General features: G+C 37.4%; 1 protein-coding gene across 1 annotated transcript in view; it reads right to left on the bottom strand.

Moving 5' to 3' along the window:
- Nucleotides 1-13,995, bottom strand: part of cog5 (component of oligomeric golgi complex 5) — a 65,698-nt gene that overhangs the window by 4,300 nt on the left and 47,403 nt on the right. Inside the window, exons 12-18 of the mRNA XM_042403199.1 lie at nt 11,495-11,699; nt 9,587-9,748; nt 6,314-6,413; nt 5,849-5,959; nt 3,416-3,478; nt 1,567-1,670; nt 78-315 (exon numbers count right to left, since the gene is read on the bottom strand). Coding sequence (XP_042259133.1) covers nt 78-315; nt 1,567-1,670; nt 3,416-3,478; nt 5,849-5,959; nt 6,314-6,413; nt 9,587-9,748; nt 11,495-11,699 — 983 coding nt within the window. The remainder of the gene's footprint in view (nt 1-77; nt 316-1,566; nt 1,671-3,415; nt 3,479-5,848; nt 5,960-6,313; nt 6,414-9,586; nt 9,749-11,494; nt 11,700-13,995) is intronic.

Below are 13,995 nucleotides of genomic sequence, written 5' to 3' on the forward strand. Positions count from 1 at the left end.
CATCTGTCAACCATCCATGACAGAAGGGATAGTCTGGAATGTCTGAAAAACATCTGCCTCAGAAAGGAGGCCCTAACCTGTGCAAAGTCAGCTGCCAGCCTCATCTTGCCGCCCTCGCCCAGCGGGCGCAGCAGACTGGCGTGGCGTATGAACAGCTCGATGGCTCTCTGAGCGATGGACTCGGTGCTCTCGTAGATGAAGTCCACGCATTGGAAGGGTCTGAAGTAGTCGGCCATCACTCTGGAGATGAAACCCTGTAGTTCCTTCATGTAGAGCGAGCAGGGAACGTCAGGCTTATCAGGGCTGGACAACGGCCTGCAACACACATACACACACAAAAGATGCTGGTATGGGACGTGTATGTCAAGCAGTGTGACCCACAACATCACACTACATCCTCTTCATTTTCTAAGAAGAATATTCTTCAAATTGAAAGAGACACAAACTGTAGCATTTGGTATTAACTCACACACAAACTAAATTTATGTGTGAATGAAACAAAAAAATAATCTCTTCTCTAAACAGCTGTTGGATAACAAAACCCAAACTCAGTCAGCCACTAATGATGAGTAAGAATACATTTCTTCACAAGCCTGCAGTAAAGCTTCTGTGTGATGTTATTTTCAAGTAAATATCACACAGGGAAGTTACATTTAATTAAATCAAGCATTGAAACAGATAAAGTGTAACTGAGCCATGTTGGAGCTGTAGGAGACAGTGTCTTCTACAGATGCTGTTAAATGTTGATTTTACCCTCCAGCAGATTCGTGCAGACGTTCAGCTTGATGTGTGTCAGTTGATCTGATGTGTGTTGATTGAACAAATGAAAAAACATTTTATTTGCGGATCTGACTATCTGGTCCGTGATAATAATGAATGGAGAACTCGATATGTGCTTAAAGCAACATGGGTCGAGGGCTGAGTATTATTCAAAGTTCCACAATATTACTAATGCTAATACTATACATGAGTTTCTTTACTCTGAGGAAGGTTAAATTCATTAATGAAACTCCTTATCATTTGAACAAAATTCTCAATTCATAACTTTATAAGAACTGTGACTAAAAAAAGTCCAAAATTAGCAAAATTTTTGTAAATATCTGATCAAAAGAAGTGAAACATTAAATTAACATACATAAACATAAAAGTAAAAATCTGACCAGACATTCTATTATAGATTTTAGGACTTTTTTGTGGCCATCTATTTGTTACATTTTAGAAGAAACACATTCATTACTAAAACAAACAAATCAAAAAAAAAGAGAGAGAAACCTTATAGAGGCAAAAACAGTTTTCCTCATGATTCTAGGTAAAAACTTGACACCTCCGTCTATACAGAGATTTTATCTGAGGAACAAAAACAATCTGGTGAGGATCTGACGCTCAGTAAATATAGTTTTACACAGTTTTTAATACTCAGTACCGAGACAGGACTGAGGGTTGATACCCAGGTTCAACCCTGACATTGAGGTGGCTTTTCAGTGAGACACAGGACAACCCATTCACACTGACACCTGTCAGTTATGTTCACTTAGTGTAGAACAGCTATGAGAGAAAATGACTGACCCTGAGAAGTCTTCCTGGTGTAATGTGATGATGATGGCCTCGATGGAGTCAGTCACTGACTGCAGCAGAGGCTGTACCGCGCTGCTCATCAGGGCCTGCACTCCCTGAATCACAAAACAGGGACAGATGATAGATTCTGTAAGAAATGTACGGTGCTTGAATAACACAGGCAGGTAGAGCAAACTCCAGACCTGACAGCTACTGTGCATCCACAAAGACCACATCACATTTAGTTTACCGCTCATTACCTGGATCTCAGGGGCTCCTTGTTGCCATAGTAACTTGTGTAGTCAGGTGAGCAGTAGGTACATACATATGAGGTTGGATGACTGATTTACACTTGAGATATAGGTTTGTTATCAGCTGTGCGGATGTGTGTTTGTCAGTGTGCTGATAAGAGCAGGATCTTTTCTCTGCTTCATCTCTACAGAGATCAACTGAAATTCAATATCTGACCCACTAGACTGTGTGCTCCCAGGAGTGTGTGTGACAGGACTTTAAACCCTGCAGACAGATTCTCGTTAGCAAAACTTTCCCTTTGCAGACAGAAGCGCAACAGGTGTAGAAAAATAAAATGTATGCGAGTAGATTATTGATCAAATGTGTTCAAATAAATTGAAAAGTGCAGAAAAATGTCTAAACCAAAGACATTTAACAGCTGTTGTATGTGTTTGAGATTAAATTAACAGTCTCTAAAAGATGCATCCACTCCAGCACACCTCTCATAGTGTGGAGCTGTGTTCATTTTATGAATGAAATCTATTAAAAAAAGAATCACTGACGACTATTTTTTCCAGATGAAAACCAGACTAAAACAAAACTATGACTAAATGTATAAAAATGTTGATAAAAGGAATGAAAACTAAATGCTAGTGTGAACGATGGATAAAATGAACTAATTCATATTTTAATGCATCTGCAGAATTACGCACAGTAGCTCCTGATTAGTAAACGTATCTTCTTCCGCCCATAAATATCTCTTCTTCACAAGCTGATTTAGCTGCTTGACCTGTTGCACTAATGAGCAGCTTCTTGTATTTCACTAACAACGTGCCTCTGCCAGTAATGATGGCTAATGTTACCGGTTCTTGGAAAGAAGACGGGGAAAAAAAAAAATCTACAATCCCAAAGAAAATTGGTGGCAACAAAATAGCTCCGACTAACCACAAAAACATGCAGACAAACACATCAACATTTATAAAAAAGGTAAACTACTGAAACATTATTGAGGGTTGTGGATGTGGATGTAATGTTAATGTTATGTTTAGTCACAATTTGAATCCTTCTCTCTTCCCTTTGGCTCACAGACCTCCCCAGATGTGAGGTCTGCAGCTGCTGGACCCTTCTCGAATGTTTAGAAGGGAGAAATTCAAAATGCACAAAGAAAACTAGGCTAAAATGTAACTAAAACAGTTTTGTCAAAAGACAAACTAAATCAAAACACATGCTGAGTTGAAAAAAAACACTTAAAACGCTTCATAAAAGAATCCCTTAAGAATTTAATCAACTGTGCAGGTCTGAGTTTTCTAATTCACAGTTATGATGAAAAAATGTGAGCTTCAGGCCTTTTCTAAATTGACAAAAAACTCTATTATAATAATATACCCAAGAGGACATTGTTCCCTGTGATTATGTTACAGCAGTAACACAGCAGGTAAAAGACACAGTCTCCACACTATCAGCACAGAAGAATGTGACTTTTCTACCAAAGCATTTAAACTGAGAAAGAATGTTTTAAGCAGCATTTATGATAAATACAAAAACACAAAAAACACTACATGGTTTGTATACCAAAAAAATGAACATGTTTATGAATGAAAATGAAAACATGGGTGTTAATAGTCGATACCTCCAAAGAAGAAGAGAGGGCCTCCGCAGCAGCCGGTGGACACGATCCCAAACCTGAAATAATCTGCAACAACAAAACACAAGAGCTTTAGGTGCTGAGACTATGGAGACAGCTGTACAATGTCTTGTGTGGCTCTGGAGGGAACTTTGCAAAGTTTGAAAAATGAACCCTGTTGATGTCATCAGTTGAAAGACGCCATTGATCCAGTGTTTTCGGAGCTTGACCAATTCTTGAGACTAAAAGTCAGAATATATCTGCTGATTTTATTTTGACAATTATTTTTTAAATCTTTCATAAAATCATCAGGTGCTAGTAATATATGCAGTTATGTGTCTTCTGAATCTTTGAAATTTTACATGTATTGTTGTAAAAATGAAAAAAAGAGACTCCTGCACACTGTCTCGCTCACTGCTGGAATATTTATCAGTTTATGATGTTTCAGTCTGTTCACATATTCAGATATGCTGCAACTTTCAAATTTTTTGAGGAAACATCATTGTATAATTTGGTTGAATGGAAAGCATGTACATGGGTTTGAGTGGAGGGCCCCCCCCTTGCCTGAGATAAATAGTGCCTCTGCTAACATCAGAAGAAATTATTGTATTTTTATGAAATATAATAATACTTTTATTGAGGTTCATGGAAAACAAGCAGTGGCATTACATCACACAGTAAAGGCCACATATTTAATGAGTAAGGCAACAGTCTAGTAACAGTTTAGTAACTGCACTGACCAAGAGATAGGTAGTAGTAGGATCTGTCTGATTCAGGTCAGCAGGTGGTTGATTGGGAGAAGTACATTTGCTTCGCAACAATTAATCAAAACAGCAAGACGCAATGTCCAGAAAAAAAAAAAAAACTTCTAGTGGAAGTGAGGTAGCACTGCCACACTGCTGGTATTTAATTTCCTGTCATTTCCTGTGGGAAACACACTGATGTATAATGAATAAAGGAGTGGACCAAATCTGGATCCCTGTGGAACACCATATGGAATGTAATGGGTATTTAACACATCCAATACATAGAAATAAACTTTCTCCCTATTAAATAGATAAGAAACCACTTGAGGGTCGTTCAGGAAATATAAACTAAATGTCTCAATCAGCAGTGTGACCATGGTATAAAATGTGGCTCATAGATCGAGGAGGACCAAGATGTAAACATTACCTATAAGAGCACTGAGGTCATTCAAGACTTTTACCAGTACAGTTTCTGGTATTTATCCTGTATGTTATCACTAAGAAAACTGTTCATGTACTGCTTTCTGAAGGCTAGATTTGAAACAGGTGTTAAGTCATTCAAGATAGTTAGAGGTCAAGATTGTTTATCTTAAGGAAGGTCTGAAATAGTATAAAATACCATTCAGCACAATATGCATCTGTATTTGTTTTCTTATCTACATTCCCTGTTTTACAACCTGTCTTTGTCCCTCCACCCCTCACCCCGCCCCAGAATAAATTTTCACTCTGTTTTCACACAGTAAAATTTTAAAGCCTTGAGGTTAAATATTTAATACAGGCGTAATCTGTTTTTTTATGCTATTAATCAGCTGGGCTGCTGTGCCAGGACACACCATACATCTTTAATGGAGGAAGCTGAGAGAACATACTGCACCCTGACTGCTTTTCCTTTTATCCCCCTTTAATTTCCTTCACTTCCTTTCACGTACGCATGTGTGTGTGTGTCTGTGTGTGTGTGTGTGCGAATGTAGACACCATTTTATGTGACATCTCTATGCATTAGAAAGGTAATACTCTCGTCACATACAGACACAGTTGGAGAACTACATGTGCGATAGTGTGTTCCAAGTTGGGGCCATCCCTGTCACACCTGTGGATGATCTTGAGAAAGAAAACTGGGGTTAACTAATCTACCAATGACTAATCGCTGGAAATAAATAAAAATACGGCAAAGGTGCCTCATCACTTGATGACAATGTTAAAAATCATTTTCATCTTGTATTCAATCCACCACTCTCTTCTGAGTTTTTCTCCTAAAAATGTGTGCATGCAGGCAATGTAGCTGAACACCCAGATACATGCACACTCCTCACCTTAATGAAGCAAAGCTAATTAGGCAAAGTAGATAATCTCCAACATATTCACTGTGCTTTCAAAATGTAGTCACTAATGTTCTGTTCTCTCTCCATGGACAAGACGTGTGTGAAGTAAGAACACAATTTTCTTCTTGTTTCTTAGGGATCATCAGTGTGCTCAGACATTTTTAACTGAGTAAGCCATAAAAAATAGACCTCAAATGTCTGTGGTGATGATCACACACTCAACCTTTAAAAGTATATGATCAAGGATCTTTTATGAACACTGATATTAGCCACATGTTCTTCCTTCTTCCCTGCCCCCAGTTTGTCTTGCGCTCTTCTCACGTCTACAAGCTCATCTTGTTTTTGCCTTTGTATGTATTATAGTCTCCTACCTTGGTGACAGCCTGCTGCAGACGGTAGAGGGAGTTGACCACAGAAACGTTCCTCCTCTGGCCTTCTGTTAATGGACCAATCACCTGACTGGCATCACCCTGAGTACACAACTACAGATAAAGGGAGATGGGATTGATTGAAAAGTAAAGCCAGACACGCAGGTAGGCAGGCAAGAGTCTACACAGGATACACGAATAGGAACAACTGCAATAAATATTTTTTCCATAATCTTGTAATTAAATAATTAAACTCTCAATATTTCCATTCATCTGAATATTTCATAACTGCTTTATTATGTTAAAGATTTATGAGTTGATAAACCAATTACAAGGTGGAACAAACAGTGCCGTCATAGGTAGTTAACCTGACACATAGAGGGTTGGAAAGATACAGAGATGCAAATAGATGATTTTTCATTCAGAACTTGAGAACATCAATATAAGCACACACTAGGCTGTACACACCAGCTGTTCAGACTTGACACAGAAGAGTTGGACGGTCTTGGCAGCATTCTTGGCCACAGCCAGAGAGAGGTTTGGATCCACTGATGCTACATTCAGTTCACTGCAAACAAGCAAACAAACCAACAAATAAATAAATAAGACAGATTTTACATTCCACTAAAATAACATGGCCCGGCCTAATTATCAAATGCAAGCTGTATGTCAGTAGTTAGACCATAGCTTGGATGCATAGTGTTTTTAACCAATAATGAGTCACCTCGTATGTTTTTAAATATGTGTGTATCTGCAGGTTAGTGAGAGACTGATTCTTGGTGAGTATCCAATACTGATTAATGGGAATTTATATTACCATTAACCAAAATGTCTACTTATATGTATCAATTCACTAAATTGTTGTTTTTTGAGAGTTAAAAATGCTTTGTTCTTCTCTTATTACTCATTTACTTTCAGTTTATTTTTATTTAATTTGTAAGAGAGAATGAGAAAGATGTTTGTTTTATAATAAAATGTTCTTGATAGCAATATGTATAATGTGAAGTTACTGAAAATGTCCCTGATAAAGCTTATTTCACTGTTATCCTTGCAGAAAGTTACTGTTTTAGAATGACATGCTGATACTAATGTATCTACTGATATCAGTTAGTAGTAAAACATGTGTTTTTGGTGTTTATTATAACCTTGGTTTGACATTTGTTAAACTCAGCCATGGTTGGCATTCTAACTGAGAACATGACTGTATCAATGAGGAAAGACAAAGCTGCAGCTGTGACTGAGCATCTGTCACTTCATACATACTATGAATAAGTACTAATAAATAATTACTGATGGTTTGGTTTTACATTACATTACATAAGTGTTTTTGCAGGCTCTCTAAACTGCCCCTAAGCCACCAAAAGCAGGAGAGCCTCTACGTTGTATGATTTTACATATAACTATTTAAATAGATACTACACTTCACAGCCAGACAACAGCTGTCTGTCTGCTAACTATGACTTCATTTCAAACTGAAGTCATAGTTAGTGTTTATACCTGAAACACGTTCAGCTGAAAGAATTAGGTTCCTTTATGTCTATGAGTCTTAGAAAGTTTCATCCAAAGAAAAATCATATGAACCACAGTACGTAATTGGCCACATGCATTATTCAAGAAAAGAAGAGGGGATAAAGCTTTTTTTTTTGCAAGCAGAGGTGGCATTGTGATCTGCCAAAAAATGATGAAGATAGAATTGTGTTGTTGTGGACAAACAAGTTTGTATCTTCTTTTGTCTGATTTTTGCCTGTTTTTCTCTCCCAGATTACAAACATTAACAAAGCGCTACTTTGTGCAAAGTTAGTTTTTTAGCTCCCAAAAATTTTATTTGACTGAAAAAGAAAACATTTCTTCATCAGGTGAAGAGCACATGACAAAGAGTAATATCTATCTATCTATCTATCTATATCTATCTAGATAGATAGATAGATAGATAGATAGATATACATACATATATACATATATATAAGCCAGTAGCCATCAGAGGTGATAATTCTACTTTATGTTTATTATTGAGGTTGTAATGGGTGGTGGTGGAGTACTGTGTACTGGTGCATTATATTGAAGAGTGTTCCTAATGTTTTGCCCCCCTCATGTATATTAATGGAGTGGGTTCTCTACTAGGCTCTCATTATCTTCATTGTCAAAGGGAACATTGATCATCTTGGTGTCCACCTCAGCTTTCAACAGGGGGAATGTCTCTTCAAAGGTTGGCTTCTCTAGGTTGGCTTCATTCCCTTGAATCATGACCTTTCCTTTGGTGTAATATGTGATGGTAAACAGAGGGTCATCCTTGTCAAGGTGTTCATCTTTACAGATCTTTACTCTGCCTCCTGAGCTCACTGGATACGTACGCATAATTGCTGCACAGAGTACTTTTCCAGATGTAGATGGAATCAGTGAAGAATATGAGGTTGTTCTTCTTCCTTCCTTCTTTTTGTTGGGCGTAGTCATTGAAGAGGATCTCTGGGTTTTAATGCAGTGTCTTCTCCTTGTGTTTCTCACTGGCTGTTCCACTCTTACATTTAACAGGGTATCCAATCTCCCTGTTCTCTGCTCTGAGAGCTGTGATGTGCTTAGCTGCCTGCTGACTGGTTTCCATGGCGAACACTTGTTTCCTCCCAGGGGGAGCTAGACTAACTATTTACTTTGCTAGCTTTTGTAGCCTACCATCACTGGCAAAAACTTAACTATGTACAGTTCACCAGATATATTCATGTTAACAACAAAGATCCTTTAATTTTCCTTCTTGTCTTCTTAAAATAATTCTTTTGTTAGCTTCTTTGTTGCGGTTTCTCCTGTGGCATGTTGGTAACAGTGGCACGTAGCAGTTAGCAGTTGACACCCAGCTAGCTGTTTTGATTTAAAAAATAAATCCAAAGATGATATTTTCTGTTTTTTTCTGATCAATGCTGTTAACTCTTCTTTAGAGTCCTTTCTGAAGATTATTTGAAGGTTATATTGCAAAATGTCCCACTTTTTTTTTAGGTCCAAGTCTGAGATGTATTCAAGAGCTCATTTTTGGTGCAGCTACTCTTATGGAATGTCTTTCTTTCTCTCTTATAAATATACATTTTACAACAAATAATTTAACAATTATAAAGACATTTTTGGATATATTTTGAGGGAACTGTGGCGGTGCTTTGTGATTCTTTCAGGCACTGATAATGTATTTGATCTTGATTATGTATCGAGTCCTAACATAAATTGTACATATAATGACATCAGAATGACTGATGTAACTAATGTGGTGCCAGAATCCAGAATGGTCACACTACATATGGTCCTGGATTTCTATCTTCAGAAGTTGCATTACAGCAATGCTGGTAATTAAAAAAGTAATCTAATTTATACATCTTCCAGCAATCAGTGACAGCACTGAGCACAGTGCTACTGAAACAGCACACCAGTTGAGAAATGAGAAAGAAATCTTTGATTTTACCTAGTTTGTATTGAATTTAATGGACTTCTCTCAGTCAGAATAAATCGTGTTTTTTGTTGTTTTACACATAGCTGACATCATGTTTTTCTATTTTAAAAGTCACTAAAAAGATGACTACCACCTAGTGAGTGTTTTAAACATTCTTTCTGTAACAATTTCTATAAATGCCTGCGCGACTGTCCGGTGGGCTCAATAAAAGGCCTTTAAACATCTTGACACACTCACAGCGACAACCAAGAAGTGGCAGAGGCAGTGTAGAATGATTTTGTCACTGAGAGGCAGCCAAACTGGCATGTACTTGCCTGCTTATGGTCTTGATGATACTGTCCAGCTCGTCGTTGGAGGGCGGGTTACGGCCCCCCATGGGAAACACCAGGTTGATGGGATCAAACAGGCGAGAGAGGGATTTGGAGAGGTATGCTGCTTCGTACGGCTGCAGAGAGTCCTTTAGAGCCTTTTCCGGGCTGCGCACACACACAAAGAAATAGCCACAAAAAACATACAGATCATTTTTTGTAGTGTGGATCTCATGGTTGAACAGGTAAAAAACATGTTTTCCTTTCACTCTGCCACAACAGGCAGCAGGATCAGATCATAGTGTCACTTAACTGTAAGGTAGCCTTTAAAATTTCAAATATATCAAGTTATTTTGATACCCACAATCTATTCACTGCCTTACATTCACATAAAACATCCTCTAATTGACTTAAATATCTGTGCTGACATTTACTAATGGAGAACTTAAATGGAAGCAAAATGCCACTGTGTCTTATCCTATTACTATTCAATGCAGGCATGCTGCTAGAGCTGTGCGTGCGTGTGTGTGCGTGCGTGCGTTCACTGTAATCATCATCATTTCTCATGGCTGTTAATCACTGTGATAGAGAACAAGAAATAGAAGGAGAAAATATTTAAACAGTACAATGTGTAGTTATGAGCTAACATGCTTCAACAAAACTAGCAGGTACATTTTCATTAGTGTTTGATGAGGCTGAAATGTGTGTGTCTGACAATCTGCATGAACACATTTTCACATGTGAGTGTGGTTTTTCTTTCAGCTTTGTTTATCACTTTTAATCAGCAGGTTGATTGATTGGTGTGTACTAAAACTCACTGTGTGTTATCTAATGTGTGTGTTCTGTCATGTCTTTACTCCCTCTCCATCCACCTTATCCATCATTCCTTTGTTCCTAGTCTCTCTCAGTGATGTGTAACTACACATCACTTTTGAATTATATTAAGATTCTGTTTAGCCTTGTGTGAATTTTAAATATTGTTTTAGAAGTTTTATGAATGTGTACCAATATGAACATGAGCAAGAGACAGTGTTTAGTGTAGATAGGTCTTGACTGGACAATAACTGATCCGCTGAGTAAGTTGCAATGACAGATCCAGTGTATTAGATCAGTGCATTTCTATCTACAAGTTAATGTGTCTAAAACAAGTCAGCCAGTAGTCATTATGTAATAACTTAGTGTTACAAAACGCAATGCAAATTACAATGAAATATTATGAAACCAATTTCTGAAATCATTCTGTCACATTACTAATATAATTATTACTGGATTGTTGGTCTGATATTTGAATTCATCTACCTGAGATGTGGAAAATTATGATGGGCACTGTTTATTAAATTCTGACAATTTATAGACTAGACAATGACTCGATTAACTGATAATGAAAATGATTGGTAGTTGCAGTCCTAAGCAGCATATTTTTAACTGATGGTGCAATGATAATGATTGGTAATGTTACAACACTTGACAATAAGAATGTAATTCTATTACTACATGTGTGCATGTTGTACTTTGATGTCTGAAAGCATTCAGTTACTTTCTATTATTTTATGAGTGTGTTCCAACTATTAGCATACACTAAAACTAAGGGACTAGCTGTTATCTCCATGTACTATACTGGCAGTTAGTTACAACTACTGTATTTGAACTCACTGGAAATGATGTGTGGTGTGTTTGCCAACAGAAACTGTATGTAATCTGTGACCTAAGAACTACCATCTCAAATCACCTCAAATCCTATCAAAGATTACTGCAACTAACAATTATTTTCATTATCGATTCATATGTCAATTATTTTTTAATAATTTATTGTTTATTTTGTTTCTAAAATGTCAGAAAAAAGTAAAAAATGCATGAAAAAATAGCGAAAAAACAAGGTTTTCAGAGCTCAGACTCTTGATTGTGTCTACTCACTTGTAGTCTTGTTTGCCATGCGTGAAGAGGTCCTGGCTGTCTGTCTCAGTGGCGGTAATGTCCAGAGTGGCGTCCATCCCTCCGCTGCTTGTCAGTGCCCCCTGCAGGCTGGCGCTGTACTGCTGCAGGCGCCGCCACAGCTCGTTATACAGCCGCAACAGTTTAGGATACTCTCCTTCAAACGCTTGCTTCAGGAAGGACGAGGCTAGAGAGAAAAGAGGCAGAAGCAGTAAAGAGTGAGCAAAGTCAAAAAGAAAAATCTTCGGTAAAGCTTTAAATTATTTTTTTTAATCACAGATTTATGAACAGAGCATTGTATACAGCCTGTAGACAATTCTTTGAAACAGTTTGATAAACAGGGTTTCTATATACTGTACATTGAAGGAATGGAATTGTCATGACGTCTACCTCTTATGGAAATAAATCATAACGTATTTTACAAAAGTCCTGGGTAAACTTACTACATTAGAACAGATGGTCTGTACTAAACAAGACTTCACCGCTTAAACAGTCTGCGAATGAAAAATTTGGGGAAATATGTTTATATACTCTCTTCCAGAGTGAGATGAGAAGATTGATATCAATCCCATGTGTGTGAACTTCACACAGTCACTGCACCAACGACAAGCACTGCAACAAGAAATAGTCCCAGTTCATAACTCGCCCCTAAAACTACAAATGCTCATATTTACATTTCAGTTTGCATACAGATTAAAGAAAAGAGATAGCTCCTGAATGTAAATGTTCTATTATTCCAGTACATCTCTAACAAATAATATCAAACAGACAATTCAGAAAATACAAACTTTATTATGGTATTGTAGTTTTTCTTTCTTTCTATATGTTTCTCCTTTTTTATATCTGATTCTATTTTTAGGGAATGTTCTGGTTTCTGTAACTGTAATCCACAGTTTCTTCCTTCTACCAAATGTTTCTTATTGTTTATAGTATTTTTCTAACCTATAAACAATCACTGTTTCCTTATATGATCAGAGGCATTTATTTTAATAGTTAAGGGTTTAACACAGGAATGACAAAAGAAGCTAGAAGAGAAAGACAGACAGTCAGAGTGGGAATAATGACTTTATTAAATTCAAATGCAACAGCTTGGGAAGATAGGAAGAGGTAGAAAGAGGAAAAGGGTGACAAGTAAAGCTTTGATACAAGAAGACGACTCAGAAAGCAGAGAGAGGATTTGTGTTAACATAAAAGGAAGATACAAGCTTGATGTTGGATGCAGAAGCTTCACAGTGTGTCCATTACACATAAGAACACCTCCCTTACATCAAAGAGCCACAGACAAATGTCATCTCTAAAGTCATTTTTGTTGACGTCATGACATAGGAATTATAAATGATATGATTAATGAAACCTTTCATTTTCTTGTCAGTTAACACAGTCGGGGAGAAATCTTTAAAACATCTTTTTTTTTGTCATCAAATCCTCAGTACTTCCTGACTTCACACAGGGCTATTGGTTGCTACTGAAGACGTCAATCTTTAAAAAACGGCTCAAAAATACATGGTTTCAATTTTTAAAAAGGTTCAGTAATTCCCTATGACAGCTGATCACTGTTTTTAGCGAATGTTACTCAAACAGGAGGAAAAAGTGCAATTTTTGGGGTACTATTTTTAGCGGCAGATTAATCCAAGTCTACTTTAATGAGTATTTCGAGCAGCAGGATGGTGTGTGTGTGTGTGTGATTGAGTCAAAATAAACTACATTGTGTGTTCATTACCATGAACCACTGTCACCCAGTGAAACAGTGTTGCTCACTGATGTATATTTAATAGTTTTTGGACAACAATGTTAAAAGATACATCAGGCTTTGATACACACACACAATACTTGTTAGCAGATCAACTCATTGTTGGTTTGCACATGAGATTTGTCTGCACATGACAAAGACTGAAAGGGGAAGAGAGAGAGAGAACACGAGGAAAAGGGAAACCTAAGACAATCAGTTATATAGAGGCTTACACAAACGTGCTTCTATATTACTCACATTAACAAACACACCTCCCTTCCTTATTTATATTTGTTCCAGAATATCTTCACTACACAGCTTGCATACACACACACAAACACACACACACACACACACACACACACACACACACACACACACACAGCAGGATAGAAACTGCAGGTTTTTCAGTAAAGTGCGAGTTTGAAGCCAAGTATGTTAGCAAGCAGCCAAATCCGCCTCTCCTGTTCTCACTTTGTTATTCCCTGTAATCAGACAACTCTCTACTGAAACGCCTCCATCTGATCTGTGAGTGTGTGTGTGTGTGTGTGTGTGTGTGTGTGTGTGTGTGTGTGTGTGTGTGTGTGTGTGTGTGTGTGTGAGTGAGTGAGTGAGTGAGTGAGTGAGTGAGTGAGTGAATGAGATTTTATTGTTAGCATAATTAAGTCTCTTTTCTCCATGTCCATCCCTTACAAAGATTCTCTAATACACCAACTGTTTTTTTGTATTTATTTCTTTTATTTTTTAGAGGGGA

Source organism: Thunnus maccoyii, chromosome 23 (genome assembly GCF_910596095.1).
Source record: "Thunnus maccoyii chromosome 23, fThuMac1.1, whole genome shotgun sequence".
Classification (NCBI taxonomy): domain Eukaryota; kingdom Metazoa; phylum Chordata; class Actinopteri; order Scombriformes; family Scombridae; genus Thunnus; species Thunnus maccoyii.